Consider the following 24132-nt stretch of genomic DNA (forward strand, 5'->3'; position numbering starts at 1 on the left):
TCGATTACTTAATAGATTATTTGTTTTTACCCGATTTGTACAAGTGTGGCGAGGCAATTAGGAGGCACAGCGTGCCACCATTACAGCCAACTTGTATAGTTTTTGGTCCCTTCGGTTGTTTTTACAAATAGAACATGCACCGATGAATGTGCTTAATTGTCACTATTGCTACTACCTGAGCCATGCCAAGCAAATGTGAATTGTTTTGGTTCAGTACTACTCAGAATTGTAAGTATATTTTTACATCTTATTGGAAATTGCTATGCTCTTCTATTGATCTTATACTTGATAATATTTGATCTTATACTGGTTTTCCTGCAGAGGTAGTGACCTATATACATAAGCATCAATGGGCTCTGTAAGGCTTTCGATTGATTCTGGAAAGGAAAAACATAGCAGTTCTTCCTTCAACAGTTCAGCAAATGCAGTTAGTCTTCTATTTCCCTCAACTTTGGCACTTTGTGTTTTGGTAGAAATAGCTATCAGAGGTATGTCGAGTAGTGATCCTTATGTTGTTTTGAAGCTGACTCACACACAGATGGAATGCTTAAGAATGGGATTGGGCTCGACATGTATTGCAAGGAAGGAAATCTGAGAACTACTGTCACGCCCCGAACCCGGCTCACCAGGCCCAGTGCACTGACAAACGGCCGCACACCTACAAGGCCGAAACCAAGTAGACATACAAGACCTCAAAACCTGATCCAAACAGAATAAAGAATCAGACTAAATGTTTGCAAAAACAAAACAACTAATTCAATCAAAACTTAGGCCCACACCAAAAAAAATGGTACTTATTACAAACTAATTATACGGCGAAATACCCAACGATCCTTGCTAAGTTTTCCACCACTCAACCCTACTCCTGATCTGAAAGGGAAAGAAAACAACTTAATGAGCTTGGGAGCCCAGTAAGCAACCACTAAAAATATCGGGATCAGAAAAATATTCAATAATTTCTAAAAACATACAAAATGTAACAAAGCGGAATAAATAACAAAGTGAAATTTAGAAATCGGAAATAAATCATACAGATTTACTTTACCAAAATAACAAGCATATATGTCCCCCAAACAACTAATGCCAAAACAAAATATCATAACTCATTTATTTAAACTCGGTGACCCGAGTCGGATTTCGGAACTCATAGGTTTACCCTCGGTGATCCGAGCCAGAATATCAGAAGCCGTTATTCTTCACCGACAGAACGGTGCGAAACTATAGTTTCTATGTCAGAAGTACGTGTCGACACGGTCAGTGTTTAACCCCCAGTGACAGGGTTATTGCATTGTTAATTGGAGACTACGAACTTCTATACAAAAATATACCAGTACGTCCAAAATTATTGTCAACGCAGAAACACTAAAATTCTGTGATCCCGTTTTCTAATGAAAATAATTCCAATTATTTCAAAATAATATAATGCTAATGTCTGACAACAATAATTAAAATATAAGTAATCCATACTGAATACATAATTAACATATAAATCATGATTTTTGCAAACATTCAATGATTAAATAACAATTGCTTCTAGAAGATCCAAGTAAAACAATTCAAGAATATATTATAAAAATAATGATAGTAATAATAATAATAATACTAATGCAGTGGCTGCCAAGAAATTCCGAAATCCATAATATTTAAAGTATTTGATTCACTAAATAACAGTTAAATAATTAGAACTCTATAAGCTTTGAAACATGGATAATTACAGTATCTTAAAACCCATATTATTTAAATATAATATCATGAATGGTTTTACAATAAAACCCAAAGTAATTAAATAATTATGTATATGTTTATCGGAAATCCAAAAAATTTGCATATACATATATGTACATATTTATATGTGGTGTACTTACCTGGAGATCCCAAAAATCTAACTCCCACTCGAAGACAAGATCAATCCTTCTTGAACAACCCTAAAAGCATAATCAAAATCTAATAGCTCAAAACAATAATTTAACACAACCCAAAATATGGATCAAAACCTATGCCAAAATTTAAAGACTCACTTTCTACTCTATCTAATACTAAACATCTAATCACAAGATAACTTAGCCCGTACCATAGCCAAAAATCATGTTTCAAGGGAAATGATATTTCAACAAACACCTTGTGGGCATAACCAAAACTAAGCAATTAGCCAAGTAAACAAATAAGACACATGCTATTCAATACAAACTAATATCCTTTACTAGCAAAGCAAAGAAGAACTAAAAAATATAATATGCTAGCATCATCTCTTTTTACCCACAAGCTAGGCAACCTAATTGGCAAGAACAAGAAAAAAAAAATTTCAAACAAAAGGCTTACAAGGTTGGATGGCGAAAATTAGGCAGGCAACAAGCCCTTGAGGCCGTTCCTAGCTCCATGGCATGCAAGGGAAAAAGTCTATGATTTTCATCGGCTCACCAAGCAAGGGAGGCACAAAGTAAGATAGATGAAGTTTTTGACCGCCAAATCACCTTTTTGAAGCTCCACACCCAAGGCGATGGCATGGCTAATGGTGAGGTTGACGGTGAGGCTAAGGAATAGGGAGTTCCGGTTAGTAAAGAAACAAATGGAAGAGAAGGCTCATGGCTTTAGAAAGAAGATAGAGGGGTTTCACGGGCTAAAGAATGAGAAAATAAAAGCAACCGTTTTTTTTTTCCTTATTTAATGGAGGTGGGGGGTTTTTTTTTTTAGATAGGTGGGGTCCACAACTACATTCAATGTGTTAGAGAAATGAAGGAAGCAGCTCTGGAGTCTAATGAGTACACACACTCTGTTTTGGTTGATGGTCTATGTAGAACAGGCTTGTTTGAGGATGCACAAAATCACTTGGCATGTACAATGATGGTCAAAGTTGATCATGGATTATTGGTTCCAATGTTATTAAAATGATGTAAATTTTTTGTTGATGTTGTCCAGGGAAAGTTGATGTCTGATTATAATATAAATTGTATATTTGCATATTGGCCAGGGAAATTTGATGTTTGATTATAATATAAATTTTTTTTTATGTTTACTTGTACACGATTATATTGCACAATAGGTGATAAAAAAATTTGTTTTTCACATCATAACTTTTTTTTCCTTAATATCAAAAGAATATTACAGAAAAAACATAAAAAATTTAAGGGTAAGAAAAACATAAAAACAGATACCCACTCAAGAATGAGGAAAAAAAATTCAATATGAAATTGTCCAAAAAAAAAAAGATTTTAATAAATAAAGTAAATTTGTAAAATTATAATTAAACCAATTTATTGTAAATATTGGTTAACCATTTAAGTTGTAATTTATGGGTTGGTTTTTACAAGACTAAAAAATAATTTAATTAAAAGTTAGAAAATTAGAATTAAATCAATTTGTTGATAAACCATTTAAAATTAATTTGTAATTTAAGGGCTGATTTTTGCAAAATAAAACAAAAATAACTCAATTAAAACTTATAAAATTAGAATTAAGCCAATTTATGTAGATCAACTATTGAAAATATAATGTATGGTAAATAAAAGTAATTAATATTATAAAAAAACCTAAAACAACATTATACTTTAAAAGTATTTATAATAACCTCTTTAACAAATATGGGGTAACCTCACCCCTTACTCGAAGTGGTGATTATAACCCAACTTCGGTATTACCAAACACAAAGAACTACTGAAGTCACATTTTCCAGATTTTCACTTCCATCATCCAAACACATGAAGTGGTTCCTGATGTCATAAGTTCCCTCTCAACCAAACATATGGAAGTAGAGACCTCTAACTGAATTTCATACTTCCACTAAAGTGGTGTTTTCAGACTTCCATCACTTTGGTCATTCACTTCCTAATCAAACACGCCTTGAGTTTTGGTTTTCAGTCTCTTTACTTTAAGGGTGATTTTTTTTATATACCATGTTGATTTAATCAACTTAATTTATTGCATCTGCAGATTTATTCTCTTCCATTAGGTGGCTAATCATCCAAATCAGAATTCAGTGACAGTATGTTTTTTGATTCAGATCATGCTGGATGTCTATATTTTTTTTTAATAAAATGTCTAGATATTTTTTTAATCATTTCAAAACTTTTAATATTAAATTCATATTTATATATATAATTTTAATCATTCCTAAACTGATAAAGTGTAATCTCATTAAAAATTGTGTGGTTTTCACATTCATGGTTTGCAGCATTTGAAATGGAGTTGCTTTAATAAAGCAACTCCAAGAGGTGCATTGCTTTAGTTTTCTAATGGCAGATTAGCGTGCGTTTGAAGGTGGTTTATATAAACAAAAACCTATAATAAGAGAAATGTTTATAAATAATTTATACATATTGCTAATAATTTTTTGGTATATTGACACTATAACTTTTGTGTATGTGTTATAGGTGAGCTCTATGTCCGTTTTTGGACTTCTTTTAAATTAAGCACTTAATTTTTATTTATAAATAAAATAAAATAAAATATACGTCTTTGTTGGTACTTTTTGTAAGATTTCCAATGAGTAAATAATTGAACTTCTTTATATTCCAGAGGATAATAACCCATTGAAGCTCTGAAATGACAAGGAATATTTCCACCATGATACTCAATGGATGCAATTTACGAATCAAATTCATTCTTTTTTTTTTTCTTTTCTTTTTTGCAATTCTTTAATTAATATTTTAGATTATGTATATAACAATAGGGACAAACTATTGAATAGACTTTATTTATATTTTAATGAATATATTGGAATGATGTCAAACTCTCAATTGTTTTTGTATTGGAAGAAAAAATAAAACCCATCTCACATAATCAAAAATTGCAATAGAACAAAAGTTGGAAAAGTATGAATTATATTTTTGCCAACAATAGAAAATTTTACACAATAAATTCCAAAAGGAAAGCAACTTGAATAAAGACATTTGTTTATGAAAGTATTAGAATTAGGGAATCAAACCAGCCACCTGTCGAACACCTTAGCCCCATGCCTCCAAATAATGTCATCATAGGAACAAACAACACTATCACTCCACTACAAACTACAGAATAAAAAATAAGGTGCATATATATATATGTAGCTTATTATCAAGATGAATATATAGCTTATTATCAAGATGAAGTATGTGCGGATTTAATTGCAAGTTAAAAACAAGATTAGGAATCTCAGTTGCGGCATTGTCTTTTATGAGTCATATATAAATATTATGTATTTTTTTAAATAAATATAAAAAAAATGAGACATTAAAATGTAATTAAACTAGGCAAGTTCCCCTGCATCGGGGTTTTACAATTTAGAAATTTTGAAGTAATATTATATACAAACATTCAATAAAAATTATAATATTATGATTAAATAATTCTATATAATTGGAAATGTTGGCCTATCTTAGTTTAAAAGATCTCATATATATTTACTGTTCAAACAAATAAGTGTAATTAATTATTTTTCAATTATTAATATCATATTTAATAAAAAAATAAAAATATTTCAATTTATTACTTGAAACAATTATACATCTATTAAAAAGGTAAAAGGAAAGCAATAAAGAAAATAATTATATGGTGAAATCATCTATCTATGATATTTTTAAAAAATGAATAGAAATCAAATTATTTCTTATAAATCATTAATGTAGCTAATTTAGGATTTTAATATCATTTTTTAAAAGAAGATAAATGCACATGATAAAATTGGATTGAAAAATAGGAGTAACTAAATATAATTAATTTGCTTAACCAATAGGATGGCGCTAACCTTATCCCTTATTTATTATTCCAAGCCATTGAGGCTATCTCCATTCCCATCCCCACCGGCCACCCAACCTTTTTGTTTTTTTTTAAGAAATTTCCAACCTAAAGTCTTCACCATTATTTCATAAATTCCTTTTTATGGATCAAATATATATATATATATATATATATATATATATATATATATATATATATATATATGATACCCATATACAATTAGGGACATACGGACAACTAAAAATTGATTATCTGATCATGCATCCAAAAATTGGGTTGAAAACCTGCTCTCACACCCAGAATTTTTTAGCAACTCACTAGTTCATTTCAAATCAGAACAATGAAAATCTCACAAATTCAGTCTTACATAGTAGAATAAAAGTTTCACAAACCAAGCCTGATATAATAATTCAGAAGATCACTTTAGCTGAAATAAATATTTTTATTTAAAAAGGTTTTTCCATGCACAATCATCAAATATGAAACAAAATGGTATAGTGTTATTCAATATATATATACACACACTTCATGAATCACACAATACCTAACTTCTCCAAATAAAAACAATAATAAAAATAATATTTCTCCGGCAAGGAGATGCCTTGATGAAGTTAAGTTCAAACAGAGAAAGAGAAAGGAGGAAACATCGCTTTTAATGGAACTACATGGAGGTGTTATCCAAGACAAGGGGATTTAAAAAACTAAGCATGATGTTCATTTTCTTGCTTACAAATTTATTAAAACTTTCATAGTTCGGCAAATAGATTCTCAACTTCTTGTTTACTTATATGCATAATAAATAAGATTAAGTACACCATTGATTGAATAAAAATTAACGTAAAAAAAGGTGCCAATTAAATGATGTTAGTGGACACGTTTATAAGTATGAATAATTCAGCCGTTTGAGGAATCTTTGCAAATCCAACTAATCAATGCCATTTGTTTATTTGCCTTGTATATTTACCCTTTTTTATATTTTTTTTTTTTTCAATTGATGTATGTTCTTGAGTTTGGTATGAAAAATTTTAAAATATACCTAAGTTTATACCTTTATAATTTTAAAGAAGATTAGTTCATAAGTTAATGATGGTCATGCGTGTGTTTTTGTTTTTTTGGCTTATTGACTTCTTATTTATTCTGTTTTTAGCTGGTATTATGTGTTAATGATGTTCGTTGACAATTTTTAAAATAAAAAATTGGAAATAAAAACTAAAGGAAAATATTTATATAAATATAAACAACTAATCTCTTGGTAATTAATTAAATAAGAAAAAAAAAGGCATAAAATTGGTGGATTTATAAAATGAGGTTATATTCCACAATATTAAAGAAAATACATAACAAATATAATTCAGAGAAAAATTAAAGAATAATTTTTTTTTCCTTAAAAAATTTGGGCATATATATAGAGTTGCAAAAATGTATAATTACATGACTTCTGCAGAATTCATGTGTGTGTATATTCAAAAATTAACTATTTTTTTTTAAAAAAAGATCATTTTACCTTATTATAGTTAGATTAAAATGTAAAATAATAATAATAATAATTCTTTGCCAAATACATTAATATATATTTAAATACCTCCAAAAGATCTTAGGTCCCTTGATAGCTAAGATTTTCATTATGTAGATTCAAAATGGGTTAAACGCATTTGTAATAAAAATCCAAGATTGTGAGAACAGTCTTGCAACTCGATCTCCATGTCAACCTGATGGAGACTTACGATGGATGGATTGTTATTGCCCTTGTGAATATCAGTGTTTTGTTGATCTTCACATGTAAACATAATTTTTTATTAAGGCATATACCCAAGTAGATATTCTTACATAGTGTGTGTATATATTATATATTTCCATAAAGAGTCATTTGTCTTTCAGTGCCAAATCCATCTATAAATATCAGCAAAAATGGAGGTCTTAAATGCAACTACCAAGTCTCATCAAAATATTACTACAAACAATCAACCATATCACACTCTTTCTCAAGAACAAATAAAAAACAAGTAGAAGAAAGAAGAAGAAGATGGTGAGCATTCAAGAGATGAAAACAGCCACTGTAAGTCTCTCACCACCATTACCATCAACTCACCTGATCAAAGGGGTAAGCATACCAGAGACTATTCTAAGTACCACCGGAGCCCGGCCTATTCCACTCATCGGCATGGGCACCGCCGCCTACCCTTTCTCACCGGAGACTACAAAACCTGCCATTCTTCATGCTATTGAGCTCGGCTACCGCCATTTCGATACCGCTTCCCTTTATCGCTCCGAGGAGCCTCTCGGAGCTGCCATCACAGAGTCATTACAACTTGGCTTCATTAAATCTAGATCAGAGCTTTTTATTACATCCAAATTATGGTGCAATGACTGCCACCCTCATCGTGTCCTCCCTGCTCTCAAAAAAAGTTTACGGTAATAAAATTGTTCATTGTTAAAAAAAAATTTCATGGTATCAGAGCTTGTTTGACTTATTAATTTGTTTAATCATTATTGTATGGTGTAGAACTCTTCAATTGGAATACTTGGATCTTTATCTCATCCATTTCCCGATTAGTTTGAAACCGGAAGGAAGCCTTTTTCCACTCCATGGTGAAGAGCTACTTCCATTGGACTTGAAACCAGTTTGGGAGGCCATGGAGGAATGCCAAAAGCTTGGCTTGGTGAAAGCCATTGGAGTTAGTAATTTCTCATGCAAACTCATTGAAGAACTCTTCTCCATTGCTAATATCCCTCCTGCTGTCAACCAGGTATATATATATACATATAAAATAATTAATGATGATGATGATGATGATGATGATGATGATGATGAAAATATATGTATATATATATATTGTGTATAGGTGGAGATGCATCCAGTTTGGCAACAAAAAGAGTTGAGAGAATACTGTGGAAAGAAAGGAATTCATGTGACTGCTTATTCTCCAATTGGAGGACAAGGTGGTGAAGGAAGTAGAAATATGGTAATGGAGTGTGATGTGCTCAAACAGATAGCCAAGGCTCATGGCAAGACTGTGGCTCAGGTAATTGACTAATTGATCTTATATCCATATGTATATTATATATATATACATATATATATATATATATATATATATATATATATATATATATATATATATATATATGTATGTATATATATGATTGGTTGATTTAACTAATCAGATAAATCTATTGGTGTTGTGTTTTATGGGTCATGTTAGGTTTCCTTAAGGTGGGTGTATGAGCAAGGAGTGAGCTTGGTAGTTAAGAGCTTTAACAAGGAGAGGATCAAGGAGAACCTTCAAATATTTGATTGGGAATTAAGTGATGATGAACTCTATCAAATCGGTTTGATTCCACAATCCAAGAAGATTACTCCCAATTTAATGCTGCTTGGTGAAGTACCCAAATCACTTGATTATGATTTTGCTTGAAAGGCCAAAAAAAAAAAAAAAAATCTCACCGAGGAGGAAATTAACCTGATCTTATAAAATAAATAAATAATCTGATTTATCAAATTGAGGTGTTGAATTTTCTCTTACTGCAGCTTTTGTAATTCCAAATATATGTATCAGTTTTCTGAGAATGTATTTCAATAAAGGTGTTGTACAATTTTAATTGTTTCTTTAAAGATTGTTTATTGTTGAAATTTTGATACTTGAAAAGATTCATCACTTTGAAGATTGATTTTTATTTTTTAAATTTTTATTTTTATTTTATAACCAAGAGGGCAATTTTAAGTAATAGTTGCTTAGGGTCACTTATGTAAATGACTTAGTTTGATTCTTTGGGACGTGTAAAATTCCTCTAGAAAAAACAAGCTACCCGCAAAAGATTAGAATGAAGTATGATTTTTTTTAATATGCTTCTCCAATGTTAGGATTGTAGCAAGAAGATTGAAATTTTTTTATATATATCATTTATTTATTTATTTTTGACAAAAATGATAACTACTACTCTGTTAGAGGGTTGTCAAGAGATAAATAGTTATCATATGTATGCTCAAAAAAATTTTAAAAATCAAATCCCTAAAAAAACCAGGTATACAACACCTCTCACATGGAATCCACCGGACCTATTTAAACATTATCATAAACAACATTTGAGACCGGGAACAATGATGAATATCACTGCACTTCACGCAAAGTTTCGATCTTTCATAGCTCTTTCGCTTTGAGCCTTCAATGCTTTGTGAGTGGCATATGCTTTACCACCATACCACTCGGCTACCAGTGACATGTCTACCAAAATAATATTGTTAATTTGATTATTTTTAAAATTAGTTTTATAATTTAAATGCTCTTTTCTGATAAAAAAAAAACTCTAATTTTAATCTTTTAAAACCAGACTGCGTATTTTATGAAAAAAAATTATTTTTACGAAATAGATCAAAGTTTTGAAACCTTAACAATTTCTTATATTTTATTCTTTGCCCGCGTAAAATTGTCATCCCACACTCTTGTAAAAACCAAGGAAGGTCTAAAATTTACATGCAATTATGAGAAAACAGAACGTTTTCTGCAAAAGATTTCTTGAGACCATATGCCAAAAACCCCTTTAGAAAAACATATCTGCTTTATCAAAAGGAAATATATATATATATATATATATATATGCAGATATATATATTTTTGCTATTTGATACAATTTTTTAGGTTAATATTTTAAATGATAAAAATGTTTGTCAATTCATCAGGCTCAATAGTCGCCAATGACAAATTAATAATAGAAAACAACTCTGACAAAAACTCCAACAAAAAGGAAAAAGAAAAAAACCCAAAATGAACAGACTGACAATGCTCAAATTGGGACTCTTGTTGCAGCTCATTCCATTCTACAATATTTACAATCTTTGACGACTGAACTAAACAAGAGAGCTAAATCTCCGAGGTGGAAGATGAAAGGTATGAGTGGAGGAAATACTTCGATGATAAATCACTTGTCACTCGAACTCCAGCCATATGTTCTGGTAAGACGGATCTGAAGGAGAAAATAAACATTGAATTTGTTGTGATTTAGAAAAAGAAAAGAAAAGAAAAATTGCGTATGGCAGAACAATTATCCTTGACCTGAGCAAATGCATAGATTGCACGGAGAATTCGAGCATAATCTGTGCCAAGATTTTGTATCACTACATCTGCTAAAAGCGTTCCCCACAATCTGCATTCAGAGGAAATGCAGCAATTTGTACCAGAATAAAGTCATAAACTGCATATCAATTATGAAGAGCTAATCGAACCAATCTAAGTTCTCCAGAAAAAAACTTAGGAGGCATGGGCGATAAAGTCAATATCAAAGTGCCAAATTTAATTTTTAATAGAAGTTGTCTTAACATCAAAGTGCAACACACAAAATCAGAAAACTCAAATACTTTGTCAGACAACTGGCTTCAAACTTCCTGATTCAATGTCCTAAGATAAATAAACAGATAAATAAACAGAAAGATGACTTGGAACTCAATGATGTTTTTCTAGCAAGAATGGGTAAGAGAAACCCACTAGGGAGGAGTATTGACATCGTGTACAACAGAGGGAAAAACAATACAAGATTAAGAGAAATGAAATATTAGTTTTGCTGGATGTAATTTACATACTGGGCCGAATGTCTATACAGAAACTATAGCTACGTTAGACCTCCTGGGATCTTCTTAAATCAAGATGAAAAGAGGTATGATGTGAAAAGCAAAAGTATATATATATATATATATATATATATATATATGCATATCCTAGATCAGCAAGTTCAAATGGTAAAACTAACTTGTGTTTAATTACTGAAACAGATAAGCATATAAGTTGGATATGACTTGTCAGGGCTCTATAAAACATGTTCTGGCAGATAACCAACTGATTAAGGAAAGAACATGAAGTGAGATCTACCTAACCTGGTCGTGTTTAATGTTTATTATTTCATAATTGGGAGAAGGACAAGGATTGTTCTTGGGGTTCCTAAAAAATTTTGGAAGCCCTGCATAATACAGTCAATACTTCTTCCCTTCATTTCAAGTATGTATATGGCCCAAATGTCTTTTATTTTCCTTTCCTTTATGCAAATACAATTTGTATATCCCTTAACCTTGCAAAATCAACATATGTTCACATATTCAACATTTTGTCTTAATAACATGTGATTCCATATTTCTGTGCACCTATCTATTGTAAGTGCCTAAAATTTAATTCAAGGATAGCTACATAAGTGTATGTCAAACACTAGTATGGTTGTATTCTCCAAGAAGACACTAGGAAATTGCATGAAATTACAAGAAAAAAAGATTAATTTCTGAAAAACCAGAAAATATATCATGAAATATAAATAGCAAGACATCAGATTGTCTACAGTAAGATTTAAAAAGGGGCGTACTGGCTTATAACTAGCAATGATATGGTCAAAATTCCATGAAAAAATAAAGAAGGGAAATTGCAAGCAACTAGTAACATTGGTTGACTCTTATGAAAGTCAAAAGTTCATGCATTTCAATTTCGAAAGTACATGATGCTTCAAAATCAGCTTCCTAGGAGTTCTTATGAAACACAATGCTTTTCTTTAACGTTAGATTTTAACAGCTGAGAGTATAATGCAATGATACATCACAAAAGCAAACTACAGGATTGAAAAAATACCACTTGAAAAACCATCTATTTGGTTGCATAGAAACTCATGAGAAGGTTGTCATACTGAACCGCGTATCTGATATTTGGAGTAAACACTAAATCTAATACGATGGAATCATGCTCAAAAGATGCAGAAGACAGAAAAAGAAAAAGAAACACTTACAATGGGCCAACTAACATCATCATGCTCCTAAGACCAAGATATCGTGATGCTGCACGTGCTAAGCCCTGCACAGGGTGGCAAAATAGAATGATGACAAACAAAATAATTCTTTCAATATGCAAGAAAACAATGTAAGTTCAACTACTTAATGGGAAGACTGGCCTCATAGCTATGGATGATTAAAGACATTCAGAAAACAATCAAACCTGTCTTGCAGCAAGCAAAGCTGCTCTGGACTCCAGGTTAATAGCAGCTAACTGGCCACCCTGTCACGAAGACAGCAATATGTTTAGATGATGATAACTATATTCCTAAAGTCTTGTGTTTGTTTGATGCTTTTATTGTGTGATATATGGCAAACACAAGCAAGATGTATGAACATAACATCAAAAGATCAACCTAGAAAAAGAAGCATAGCCTTTTCATTCAGGTTGCACACCGTCAAAAACACCATTTCCTTGTACAAGAAAATGAAAGGTACATTGTAGTAAAATAGCAAAATGGCATTTTTATTTCTCAAGCCAATCCCTAAAAAATCATTGAGCAGAACTATAACAATTTTTAATGTCTTAAATGTGGTTCTACATGTGAGTGTAAACGAAAGTTTATAATAAATGTGAAAAATAAATAAATAAATGGCATCAAATATTTAAATTTGGTGTTGAGATTTTATATCTTACGCAAAGAGTTGATTGGACCTCAAGAGTTATTGGAAGGAAAAAAGCTGATAAACACAACTAGAGGTGAAAGAAAGTGAATAGACGATTTTTAAAAAGCTTTTGTTGAGATAGGTTGTATATTGTCATTTGGTTGTTCAAGAAATTGATAATTGTACACTAGAATGAGGTTGTATATTGCCATTTTGTAGGGAATCATAAGATTTTGAACTGCCACCCCTACAATATCCACAACTTATGATTTAAGAAAAATGTTGTCTTCTCAACCTTATCCATTTTCATCGATTAAAAAGACAGACTTTATCAAGGGAAGTCCCATGCACAACCCTGACAAAATAAGATCTTAGGGTTAGGAAAGTTTATCCCTGCCCCATATGCAGAAATTATAGCATCACTCAAACAATTTGGTTCAAAAGAAAAGAAATATAATACTCTGCTGTTCTTTATTAATTAACATAAAATGTGAGGAAAAGCATATTAGAGTAACAAATAGTCCCACATCCATCCATTAATTTAATAAATTTGAATTTGAATAATATAAGCACGGGTCATCTTATCAGCTTAAGCTTTGAGGTTGAATAAAGATCAAATAATAAAAATTTAATTTGCTTTTTGGATAGTAATTTGATTAGTTTGTTCATGATGTGACAATTACCCTGGTATGTATACCTATTGGAGTAAATAATAGTTCCACAACTACTAATTTAATGAAACTGAATATGTAAGTCTAGGTTTATCATCCTATCAGCTTATGTTTTTGGGTTGAATACTGGCAATGAATAGTTAATTACATACAATAGGAAACTAAAGACAACCTACACATGATAGCAAGTACTAAAAATTGATACGAAACTGAAAACGGCAAAATCAAAATTTACTAGATATGACAGTGAGTAAAAGAAAATAACGTATAATAAGATTACCAAGTTAACCGAATGCTATAAGGAAAACAGAAGCTGACAATAATTTAATAATTTGACCACAATTACAAAATATTGAATCCCATAGAAGGAAAGGGAACATTATAATTTGTCCATACAATGATGGGTATGCAGATAGTAGAAGATTTAATCACCACTTTATAATTTCCAGGAATCTAGCAAGTAACGATAAGATTATATATTACTAGATCAAATTAGTAGAAGCACATACCCTTCTTATAATTTCACGCTTTATCTCACAATTTGCAGCCTCCAAAAGCATCTTTCCAGATAATTTGTTTGCAAACTATGAAAATGAAAACAAAGATTAAAAATTGGGAAAAATGAAACCGAGATAGAAGTGATAAATTCAGTAAAACGGTCCTAAAATGATCTCATACCAATTGACAAATCTTCGTGAAAGCTAACATGCCACCACCCTACCACCATATAAAACCCTTTACATTAAAATTAAAAAGACAACCACAAATAAATAAATAAATAAAATTTTAAAAGGATAAACTCTCTAAAAAATTTATGCAAGTGTCCTTTAGAATAGGAGGGAGTGGTGAGTCAGGTCATGAAAGGTTGAAGATTTAGGGCTCGATTATTTCAAAAGAATATAACCTTTAAAATAATTTGTTGGAGTTCCTTTGCCCCCACTCTCAGGGAAGCCAGTGCATGCACTTTCCATCGGCTAAGTCCAGTTTCAAGACTTCCATCACCATCTGAAAATCCAACATCCTCCCAAGAGAATGAAGAAGAGCCAGTTTCCTGGCTGATATAACAAATAAGTTGATTTAAAGGCTGCACAAAAACTGGATTCACTACCAAAAAGTGGTAAAAGTAATACAAGCATTTGCCAGAAGCTGTGTTATATTATCAGGAACTACTAATTAGAGAAAAAAATTTAGAAAGGATGACTTATGAAATCAAGAATTATCAAGATCCTCGATAAACATTAATATCAGACAATGTGAAGACAGCAATAACCAGTTTAAGTCAAAAGCAGTACAGCCATTTTTAAATCATACAAATGCTAAAGCAAGAAGAGAAGAGAAATGGTATGTAAAAAGGAGAAATTAGTTTAAGGAGATTTAGGCATGTTGATGTTCGGAAACACCTAAACACATTAGTTTCAATTATAACTGTAAATTATAAATTTTCCACATAACTAATCAATACCATCATACATTCATCATCACTAATCGGTATTATATACTATTCTATTCAACATAATTAATAGTATGCCGTTAATTAGCAAATAAGCTTAAAATCGGGATTCCATGAATAAAACATAAAACCAATATTGATAGTTCATGATGGGAAGAAATTAACCATACAATTATTATTGAGAACCATGAGAGTTTTATCCTATCAAGAAATGAAATCCATAATTTCTAAGAGAAGAAAACAAAGAAAGCGAAAAAATAAACCATAAAATTTCCTCCCTCTTCTTCAGTTCCTAGCTTGTTATTTAGTGTTTTACATTGAAATGGAATGGGAAAAGGGCAAGACTTCAGTAATAGAGGATGAAGTTCAACAATATTTATGAAGATAAAACTACCTCGAATATTCCTGCAAAAGATGGAGAAAAATTTCAACCTCAAGGTCTTGCGTTGACAATTTACTTGAACAAGGAACCCCTAGCTTTTTTCTCACACCAAGTAAAACATTTCTGTAGGAAGGTTTCCAACCTCTTGAAAAAAAAAAAAAGCAAAGAGTGAAATAAGATACTGCTCTAGCATATATAATAAATCTGATGATATCTACAAAAATATCCATAAAAATGACTATTATATATTAGTTAAATTTAACTAACCAGACTTAGAAGTCATATGAGTTAAGGAGTTAACCATTTATGCTATCCTCATCCAAAATGAGATAAGCGCAAGTTCCAAATAAGGTAAATTAGGAAAGTATAGAGTTGTATATATATATATTTTGCAGAGAGCTTCATGCAAGCAGTTTTTTGCAGAACACGCAAACAAAAGGCTGAAAGACAATATCACAAATCTAGCATAAATATGAGTGAATCTGATATAAGAAAACCTAATCCTCGTATCTTTTAAATTATCAATAGTAGCATATTCCACCATGTTTCCAGGAAATTCCTCTTTGATCTTACGATTTATGCAAATTATTTTGATATTTACAGAAAGCCGACAAGTCAATTCATTCAAAACATTATTACGACAATAGTTGAAAATGAAAGAAAAATGGAACCCCAAAGAATCAAATACTAATTCTAGATTGTACACAATTGCGCAACCTCAATGTATGGCGGGCATCAGCTGCAAGGAACAAAAATCGTGCCTCAAGCTGAGCTATAAAATCATCTCTACGCTCAATTTCCTCTTCACCCTTAATATAATCAACATCTGGTCTGCTTGTGATTGATTTTAGCAAAGGACTGAAGTAGCTGCAGAGAAAAACAAAATTGCACATAATCAGGATCATATATTCCCGAGGCAACTTCGTGGAATCCAAAGAACTAGGGATGTGTGTGATAAAGAAATAATGCATATACAGCTGTAAAAATGTGTTATTGCTTCTTGCTCTTCCTAATATAATGTGGTACTTTTTGGTTAAGCCAGTCAAATTAAGTTGCAAGCATCTTCAGGTACCATGATTTAATTGTTTCAAGCAATATAAATTATTTTAGCAGTCAACAACTTAAATAAAATTCACAACGTGAACAAGCAATTGATTAAATATAAATACTACAAAATTTCCACTTTCTTGCTACATATTAGCTTTTCACAAATTTAAGCAGGCTTGTGAATGATATGCCATGGATAATTAATCAAACATGATTCAGTGGCATATCAATGTTAATACAAGAAAAAAGAAAGAAAGAAAAAAAGCAATAAAAGAAGAAGAAGAAGAAGAAGAAGAAGAAGAAGAAGAAGAAAAATGAAGACCAAGCAAAGGAGAATTGAGATAAGGTTGCCAAGGGAAAGAAACAAGTTTTTGCAATAACAAGCAAGCCTTTTGACTAGAGAGCAACATAAGCTATGAAACATAACTCAATATTGAAAAAGACTAAAAAAAATGCCTAGTATGAATAACTACAAATACCATGATAGTCCAATGAAACTGAGAGAATTTCTACTATAGAAACTTTGGACAAGATAGAGCTTGTGAAAATCTCATATCCAGATACCAGCACAGTGAACAAAAATGGAACTAAGACCTTCATGCTAATATGAAAAAGACCGGCAATCTTCACTCTTTTGGGTAATCACCAAGAACCACCATCCAAATATGGCTTACAGTGTGCACACCAAAATCTGTGCTGACAATATGAAATGTGGCTTACAGTGTGCACACCAAAATCTGTGCTGACAATATGATTGAGAATAATTTCCGAAAATTAAACATGACACACAAATGAAATTATATTTTCTTCCAAATTCTTAAAAATCATCTACATACGATCCATCAATGAATGAATATCTCTAAAGAATATTAAAATTCACTATAGCAACAATCACCACAAGAAATAAATGGCCCATTCAAAAACAATCTCTACATTTGAGTTTACCTGTACCAGCCCAAGTACTACTCATTGTCTACCCATTCAGAAACATAAAATTTAATATTCAAGACCCAAATAAATGAACATCAACTATTTTCCAATGCCGTGTGACAAAAGTTCACACCTTTCAAATTAGTTGATGAAGCAAAGAATAACAAAAGAATCAAGCAACAATAATAGCATGCCTGGGTCCATAGAGTATGCTCTCCAGTTCAAACAACTCCTCATCAGTAGCGAGTTCAAGCACGGACCTCAACTCCGGGTCATAAATCTCTGCCATTCCAACACCAAACAATAATTTGCCATTCATATAAACAGAACTCCCCATCCATCACAAAATCCTACTGAAAACACAAATAAAAACCAAAAGAAACAACACAAAACCTTCATTCGCCGCCGTAATGGCAACCTTAGGAGGATGAAATCCAATAACAGTCCAAGCACCACCACTCAAACCCCCAAAACTCGCCGTGCCAAAACCACGCCGATCAAGCTAGGGTTTTCCAGTGTTTTAACAATCCATTACATCAAAAAAATCGGATCCCAAAAAAAGCAGGGAAAAAAAAGCTCACCCGAGAAGAAGAGAAAATCCCAAGGCATCTGGATTTGGGGACGGAGGAGACATGGGAGAATACAATGAGGTTGGAGGTGATCGCCGCCATTGATCACCGGCGGCAGTAGGAACCCCAAAGGGCCGCGCTCGCTTTGGTGCGCTCTTCCTCCTCCTCGGGAGCTCCGAACTGAGCTTTTTCTTGCGGCTGTGAGAAGAGGGCAATTTGGTCAATTTACAGTTATATTTAAAAGGCTGAGGCTGAGTTGGCTGATATTATTTTATTCATGTTAAATCAGAGATTTTATTGATCGTTACCAAAAAATGGACCGACAATATATAATTAAAAACTTTATTCTGTTTTTTTTCTATGTATATTATATATAAACTTTATTGTATTTATTTCATTTATTGTTTCTAATTTTTAACCTGATTTTTTTTTTTCTGATTATAATAGAGGTTGAACAAAAATTGTTGCTTGTTATATGATGTGATGTCTAGATAAAAATCAAGAATAAAAAATAATAAAATAAAATGTATTCGAGGAAACTATAAGAAATGCAAAGTCATTTTTTTATATTTAATATTGTTTATATATATTGTTGGGCGTTTTAATAGCTTGGCCCTATTTTTTTTTATTTATTTAACAAAATGGCCCTAGGGCCCTTTTAATTTTCAAAATGGCCCTAGGACCATCACATCACCAACATGGGTGATGTAACATAGGGCGCTGAGTGGGCTGCTGACTCAGCATTTTTAAATTAAAAATCATGATTTTTGTATTTTAACCCTGAATTATTTTATAATCAATAAATTGGCTTATTCTTGGGTTTTTTTACCAATTTTTTAAAAAAAAAAATTATTAGTGTTTTAAAATTTACTAAACTTTTAAATAACTTTTTAAAAAATATATAAGTGTGTTTTTTTTAATTTAAATCCCTTATTTGTTTAATAATTAACATATTATCTTTTCCCTTTGGTTATTTAACCCAAATTTTATTTTAAAAAATTATGTAATGTTTTAATTTATTAAAAAATTAATTTAAAGAATATATTTGAATATGAAAACACAAAGTTATTCAAATAATGGTTCCACTTGTTGGTCAATGTACTGCTGACCGACCAAAGATCAGACGTAAACGAATGCATATGGATAGAAACCCTTATCCTACTAGACATAATTTATGCTCTATATGTAAACAACCCGGTCATTATAGAACTACTTGCCCTAGGCAAGGGAGAAATATATGATGTAAATTTACTTTATATTTAAATGCAATTATGCTTTTTAATTTCAAATAATTTTAAAATTTATTATTGATCTAATGATTTAATTAAAAAGTAAATTTTTGTTTTCATATTCAAATATATTCTTTAAATTAATTTTTTAATAAATTAAAAAAATTACTTAAATTTGTTAAATAAAATTTGGGTTAAATAATCAAAGAGAAAAGATAATTTGTTAATTATAATACAAATTAAAAAACACACTTATATATTTCTTAAAAAGTTATAATTTTAAAATTTATGTTTTCATATTCAAATAAATTCTTTAAAATTAATTTTTTTAATAAATTAAAAAATTACATAATTTTTTAAATAAAATTTGGGTTAAATAACCAAAGAGAAAAGATAATATGTTAATTATAAAACAAATAAGGGATTTAAATTAAAAAACACACTTATATATTTTTTAAAAAGTTATTTAAAAGTTTAGTAAATTTTAAAACACTAATATTTTTTTAAAAAAAAATTGGTTAAAAAAACCCAAGAATAAGCCAATTTATTGATTATAAAACAATTCAGGGGTTAAAATGCAAAAATCATGATTTTTAATTTAAAAATGCTGAGTCAGCAGCCCAATCAGCGCTGACTCAGTGCTCAGTCAGTGCCCAGTCAGTATGTGACATCACCCATGTGGGTGATGTGATGGTCCTAGGGCCATTTTGAAAATTAAAATGGCTTTGGGGCCATTTAGTTAAATTTAAAAAAAAAAAATAGAGCCAAGCTATTAAAAAGCCATATATTGTTCTTTGTGTTTTAAAATATTTAAATTCTAATTAGATGAATACTACATTTGACTCTTAAGATTTGAATTTTTTTTCCAAGAAAAAGCTAAGAAACCGAGACGGAGCAAGTGGGATTGGGGGCATATGCACACGTGGGCGCTAGTACCACTCGAATATAATCACTATTTATACTCCCAAAAATATGCCATCATCCGTTATTTGAACTCTCACCGCCTGTGAACAAAGACCCGGATACCAATAGACCACTTAGGGCCCGTTTGGATTGCGGAATAGGAATGGGAAGGGGGGGAATGAGAAGAAGGGAGGAGTGTGAATAAAAATAGGGGGAAAGAGGAGGATAATGATGAAGGTGTTTGGTTTGAGGGAATAAGGGTTAGGAATAGGAAAAAATAAGAGAGAAATATGATCAAAATTACATTTATACCCTTTTTGTATAAATAAAATCATTTGTATAAAATAATGAATTATGTTTAATAATAAAAATTTACCATTATTTATTATTAAATATTTAGAATATAATTATTTATTTTAATTTAATATGATCAAATAATTAAAATTAATATAATTAATTCACATATTTAATTAATATATTTAATTATAATAATTAATAATAAAAATTAATAATAATAATAATAATAGTTAAAATATAATGATATTTAAATTAATTTATTATGTTAATCAATATATATATTATAACAATTTAAATTTTTAATTTAAATTATTATAATTAATTATTTAAAGTAAAAAATTTTATTAACATATAATTAATTAATAAAAATAAAAAAATCACTTATAAAAATAATTTAAATATGATTATTTTTAATAATTATTTATTTAAATTGTAATAATTAAATTTATTAATTAATTATATTAATTTTAAATATTAATTAAATATAAATAGAGGGGTAATATAGACATTTCCATGCTAAGGAGAGCTAAACCCCCCATTTTGTCAAGGAGTGCCACTCATCCACATGCATTAGTCCCATTACCATGAAAAGACACTATTTATGCCTTTCCTGGTTACCAAACATGGGCTAAGGATTCATGGGTGCATGTGATTCCCACTCCCAAGGAGACAATCCATGATCCAAACGGGTCCTTAGTCTTTGGTTTAGGTTTGATATTTTTGTTGTGTGCTGCCATATTTGGGGCCCCAACTATAGAATAAAAATGGGCTACCCCAACTTGATGAAAAAAGAAAAAAAAAATGAAGTTATGTTAATTAATAGAAGAGTAAGGGCAAAAGAGTAATCTAAAAAGAAGGGGTTTATTTGTGAATCTCTCATTTGTATGATTGAGAGGGTGAGTGTGCAATACACTGTAGCAAATTTGGGAGAAAAAAATAACAAAGAGAAGAAGAGAAGAGGTTAGGGTTTGATGTTTGGATGAAGATTGGATATCATTTAGTGTCGCATTTTGCCTATACTTGGGTAGTACACCCTTGCAAGTAAATCTCCAATACCACCGGTCTGATTACTCTTTTTATCTCTCCTTGAAGTCATTGTTTCCATTTTTGTGTAAAAATGATGAGTGAGTAATGTTGATAGCTCCTCTTATTGAATGCCCGTGCTATTGTGCTTGTATATCTCTACTTATCTAGAGAGAAATCCTTTGTAAACCCATTGTTAACATATTTGTCACGCCCCAAACCTGGTACGCTGACAAACGGCCTCAAACCCACAGAGCAAGCCCAGTGAACCTGCAAAGCCTCAAAACCTAAACACAGACTAGGAGTAGAAAATAAACTGACAGAAATAACAAATAAGAGTACAACTTAAGGTTTACAACCAAGCTCGAATATAAAGCAAAAGAAATACAGCATGACCTACAAGGAGATTCTTAACAACAATACAACTGATACAAAGACATAAGACATAACTCCAAAGAAGACATCTACTGGAAGCCTTCTAAGATCCCTGGGTCTACTGCTCTTAATCTGAAAAGAATTTAAAATAAATCCATGAACTCACTAGCCCAATAAGTAATCCAAAATAAACTGAAAGCAAAAGTTCAGGTCTGAAATTTGCACAAAAATCAATAACACAAAATACTAAAACAATAAATAACAAAATCCAGAGTATGTCTTCAAATTCACTGTAAGTGCCAAAGGTCATTTGTTTACCCTCTGTGACAGACCCGAGCCAAAATAACAGAAATCATTTATTTACCCTCGGTGACCCGAGCCTGAATACCAGGTGGCCGTTGATTATTTCATTGAACGGATACGGTGGGAAACTGCAGTCTCATTTTCCCAAAATTACTTGTCGACAAGGTCAGGGTTTAACCCCCCACTGACAGGGTTGCATATCGTTCATTTGGAGACCAAAATAATCAGACACGTTTCCAAGCCAAGAATACAGAATATCCACAAGTATTTTCCAAAAATTCATCTAATAAAATAAAGTAAATAAATAAATAAATGTAAAAGAATATACTCATTTTTCCAAGCCTTAGCCTGGTTCCCACTTTGAAGGAATAATAACAACATTTCACAAATATTTTCCCAAAATTTAAGATAATAAATGATTTACAAATAAAATAAAATACCACAAGTATAATTAATAGTGAAACCAATAAATAATTATTCAACCAATCTCAAGGTGACAAGATGACATTCCCACAATAATTTTCAAAGTATAATTGCAAATAAATTTTCAGAAATTTTACATGAAAATAAACCCAAAACAACAAAATTTTAAATAAAAGAGTTCAAGGGATTACTTACTTGGTGATCTCCTAAATTCAAAAGAAATCCAAGATGATGCTCAAGGTGGTCCTATAATCCAAGGGAAAACCAACCAAATAGACATGAATACTTGGAAGTGTTCAAGCACTAAGGCTAATGATAAACTAGTCTAAAATACCAACACTCTACTACAAAGCATGGTCTTTCTAAACACAAATTAGAACTCAAGGATTCAAAGGAAGCAACAAAACAAAGAAAAAAAAATCAAATGCTATAATTAAATGAACATAACTTATGCCCTACCAACATAGTGGTTTACTATGCCAACACATAACTATTTCAATTTATCACAACCAGGATGCATGTCATTTAAGTATTACTGTCATGCACACATAGTAAGTAAACATAATATATATATATATATATATATATATATATATATATATATATAAGGGCAGGTGTATGAATGCAAAACTCATACACCAATGCATGGATAATGCAAGTTAACATTCAAGGGTGTAAACATAAGGTTTTATACAAATGAGAACATGGTTTCTTGCACATGTATGAGTGGCTTCAAACATATATATATATATATATATATATATATATATATATATATATATATATATATATATATATACATATGGAGGTGGTTTCATGTGTGTAAATATATATAAATATACATCCTTGGAGGGCATGAACTTGAGGTATTCAAGGGACACAAGAGTGATCTAAACCTATAGGTAGAAGTGGTTCAATTATGACCAACTATTTAGTCTCTTGCATGAAAATGTAAACATACATATAAATAGCTTCCTACACACTCAATAGCCATGGTTTCATGTATGTAAATATAAATATATAGCTCCATGCAAGGATAAGCCAAACACAAATCAAAATGGTAAAGCTCTACATGAAAACATCATCATCAAAGGCAACCATAGACACATGAGAGCATAGATCACCCACTAAGAGCTTCAAAACATGAATATTTATTAGAAAATAATCTACCACCAAGCTCAAGATTTTCACAAACACGAGCTTCTCCCAAGACTATAGCATACCACCCTACCATCACCAAGAGAAAGAGAGAGAGAGAGAGAGAGAGAGAGAGAGAGAGAGAGAGAGAGCCTACCTAGCCTTTCAGGAAACGCCGACGGCTACTTGATCTTCTTCTCCTCACCTCCGGATGCCAAGACTACCGGTGGAGAATCGAACTCCGGTGACGGATGACCCTCTTCTTCAACTTCCAAG

At 31.1% G+C, this 24132-nt stretch overlaps 2 protein-coding genes across 3 annotated transcripts; one reads left to right on the forward strand and one right to left on the reverse strand.

Moving 5' to 3' along the window:
• Positions 1-7649: 7649 nt before the first annotated feature.
• On the forward strand, positions 7650-9151 carry LOC120282528 (non-functional NADPH-dependent codeinone reductase 2-like). The gene is made up of 4 exons (XM_039289354.1): positions 7650-8124; positions 8216-8459; positions 8556-8735; positions 8916-9151. Exons 1-4 carry the CDS (start codon positions 7736-7738, stop codon positions 9126-9128), a joined length of 1026 nt encoding a protein of 341 aa, XP_039145288.1. The 5' UTR covers positions 7650-7735; the 3' UTR covers positions 9129-9151.
• Positions 9152-10355: 1204 nt separating this feature from the next.
• LOC120282689 lies at positions 10356-18377 on the reverse strand. Of its 2 annotated transcripts, XM_039289539.1 has the most exons (12): positions 18179-18376; positions 17991-18099; positions 17792-17879; positions 16338-16487; positions 15633-15764; positions 14693-14843; positions 14467-14505; positions 14298-14372; positions 12675-12734; positions 12469-12533; positions 10764-10854; positions 10358-10674 (listed from the first exon to the last, which is right to left on the reverse strand). In XM_039289539.1, exons 1-12 carry the CDS (start codon positions 18266-18268, stop codon positions 10630-10632), a joined length of 1095 nt encoding a protein of 364 aa, XP_039145473.1. In that variant the 5' UTR covers positions 18269-18376; the 3' UTR covers positions 10358-10629. The 2 variants fall into 2 exon arrangements, with proteins under 2 accessions (XP_039145474.1, XP_039145473.1); XM_039289540.1 differs by lacking the exon at positions 14467-14505 and having other exon boundaries at positions 10356-10674; positions 18179-18377.
• Positions 18378-24132: the final 5755 nt, after the last annotated feature.

This window comes from Dioscorea cayenensis, chromosome 18 (assembly GCF_009730915.1).
Source record: "Dioscorea cayenensis subsp. rotundata cultivar TDr96_F1 chromosome 18, TDr96_F1_v2_PseudoChromosome.rev07_lg8_w22 25.fasta, whole genome shotgun sequence".
Taxonomy (NCBI): domain Eukaryota; kingdom Viridiplantae; phylum Streptophyta; class Magnoliopsida; order Dioscoreales; family Dioscoreaceae; genus Dioscorea; species Dioscorea cayenensis.